At 25.6% G+C, this 2,698-nt stretch overlaps 1 protein-coding gene across 2 annotated transcripts in view; it reads left to right on the forward strand.

The window, feature by feature from the left end:
• The window catches only part of LOC107619933 (WAT1-related protein At3g30340-like), a 4,477-nt gene extending 2,095 nt beyond the window's left edge, over positions 1 to 2,382 (forward strand). For both annotated transcript variants that reach the window (XM_021113231.1, XM_016322163.2), the window contains 2 exons: positions 601 to 752; positions 1,940 to 2,382. In XM_021113231.1, coding sequence (XP_020968890.1) covers positions 601 to 752; positions 1,940 to 2,117 — 330 coding nt within the window. In that variant the 3' untranslated portion in view covers positions 2,118 to 2,382. The remainder of the gene's footprint in view (positions 1 to 600; positions 753 to 1,939) is intronic.

The raw sequence follows: 2,698 nt of genomic DNA on the forward strand, positions 1-2,698 counted from the left end.
ATTATATGTGGATAAAAATTATTAAATTAATTAAACAAGGGTTGTTTGGGTGAGTTTCTAAGAAAAGATCTTTTTTGAGTTATTTTTTTTAAATCATCTTATGAAAAAGTAAAAGTAATTTTATGTTTGGGTATCTCATGTAAAAGATCTTTTTAGCTATCAATTATATTTGGGTATAACAATATAAAAGTACTTTTTTGTTTATTTATTATATGAAAAACATATTTTTTAAGGAAAAAAATCTTTTAAAAAAATATAAATTACAACTTCTCAAAAAAATATTTTTTTTTTATTTTTCTAATACTTTTATTTTTACTATAGAAATTTGTCAAACACGTTAAAAAAAATTTTTTTCATTAAAATTTTTTTTTATCAAAATAATAGTGTCCAAATAAATACTTTAATGTCTAAGTTAAATTGGTTGTGTATTGGAAAAGGGGTCACAATCTCTGTGGCTGTTTCCTGATTTGGGTTATTTCTTTACAAAAAGATAAAAGGAGAAGAGAAAAAAGTGTGGAATAGTGAAAATAATGTACAAGGGCCAAAAGTAGGTTTGATGGAATGTAAAAATTGAGGGTTAGTTAAAATTGTTTGTTGCAGGGGATGATTGGATCAGGATTGTGTTTTGTGGGGATGTCATGGTGTGTGAAGAAGAGGGGTCCAGTGTTCACTGCAGCATTCAGCCCTCTTGTTCAGATCATGGCTGCCATGATTGATATCCCTATCTTGCATGAGCAACTACATCTTGGAAGGTATACTCATCTTATTCAATAATAAAATAGGAAGAATTTTTAAGTATACTAGAAATATCGGTATTCCAATTGTTTTAACCGTTGATCTGAATTGTATTTGTTAGATAATATTAATTTAAGGCTGTATTAAAAAGTAAAATGACATAAATAATTAAAAAATAAGGGAATGAAATAATTTACTATAGTGTTATGCTATGTCTCACATACATTAATTATTAGTTAATTACATTGCATACATATATGTCTAAGCTCAAAATAAGTAAATTAGTTATAATATTATCTGCACATTACAAATTAGCTATTAAATTAATTATTATATATTTGATTTATTTTTAATATAAAGTATGTATTTAATATAAATAATTTGGTGACTGATTTTTTTTATGTATAGTTATATTATTTATTTATATATACCATTGGATTGTAAAATTGCATCCTAACACCATTTTAATAAAGACACTAAAAATGTCTTTTTTTTTTAAAGACGTTTACATATGTCATGTTATTATTGGACATCTTTATTAAATCGGTTAATAATTTATTTTTTAATAATTCAGAACAAAACCGATTTATTATAGCAACAATAATAAACCCAATTGTCTGTATTATAATTATTAGACCCGATTTGATCCGATCGAATTATACAATCTAAATCGAATATCTTTAAATTTTTTTATAAAAAGATAAATATATCCTTTATTTTTTGTTTTGCGGACATTTAAATCTTTAAAAATATAAAAATACAATTAAATCCTTAAAAAAAATTGGATTTATTGTTATTGTTTAAAAAAAAACGGTTTTATTCTAATTTGTTAAGAAATTAAAAAATAACCGATTCATTAATATGTCCAATAATAATGCGACACGTAAATGTCTTTACAAAAAAAAGACGTTTTACGGGAGCATCAAAAAATCAGAATGTCTCCAACCATGCACGTACTATATGTTGCTCTATTCATAATCTTTGACATTCTTGAAGTGAAAGAATTAATGTAATTATGTCAAACTTTGTCTCTGTCTCTAAATAATGTCCACAAAATAAGAAAAAAAAAAGATATATATCCATTTTATGTTTTGAAAAAAGTAACAGTTAAAGTGAAAGGAAATTAAGGGAATAAAAAAGAAAAGAAGAAAAACAACCTTTACCTCATTACCTGATTTATTTTTTCATTGACTTTGCTGTTTAGTGTCTTGGGATCGATGTTGGTGATGATGGGATTATACATTCTTCTGTGGGGTAAGAGCAAGGAGATTCAGAATTGTGTCATCAAGTTAGTCCAAGACTCTGAACAAAGTCAACAAACCAAGGAACAAGATCCGGAAATACAAGAAGCTACGGTTTCTTGTGATTACCAGTGTCACTAACACAATTAAGTTTGTTGAATGGTGAAACTCATGTGCAGTCGACTTCACGTGAAGTTGATAATTGAGAATCGTTAGATATTTTTATTTAATAGCTCTCAACTATCAACTTCACGTGAAGTCGACTGCACATGAATTTATATATATGTTGTCAAACCCCACAACTTTAATTTCATATTCATCAACTTTGTAATTGTCACACCTAACCAAAACTTTAGGATGGGTGGAGAACCATTCGTATTTAATTAATATCTTGAATTGAGTAGTGTTGACCTTTCTTTTTCATCAGAATTTTGCATGTAAAATTCTATTTTTTTTCAAAATAAGAAAATATATAATTTTCAGATCAATAAAAAAAAACCAAAAATCAATATGTGATTTGCTACACTTGTTGCTCATTTGGGCTTACCATTTAATTAAAAAAACTTATATTTATTTTTTTGTAATATTTTAGTATGTTTGGATAAAAGTTTTCTAGCTTAAGCATAACCGATTACTAAAAAATAAAAATGAAAGGATTTTGCTTAAAGATACTTTGCTAAAATATTATTACAAACACTATTTTTAATATATTTTAATACTTT

The sequence above is a fragment of the Arachis ipaensis genome, chromosome B10 (genome assembly GCF_000816755.2).
Source record: "Arachis ipaensis cultivar K30076 chromosome B10, Araip1.1, whole genome shotgun sequence".
NCBI lineage: Eukaryota > Viridiplantae > Streptophyta > Magnoliopsida > Fabales > Fabaceae > Arachis > Arachis ipaensis.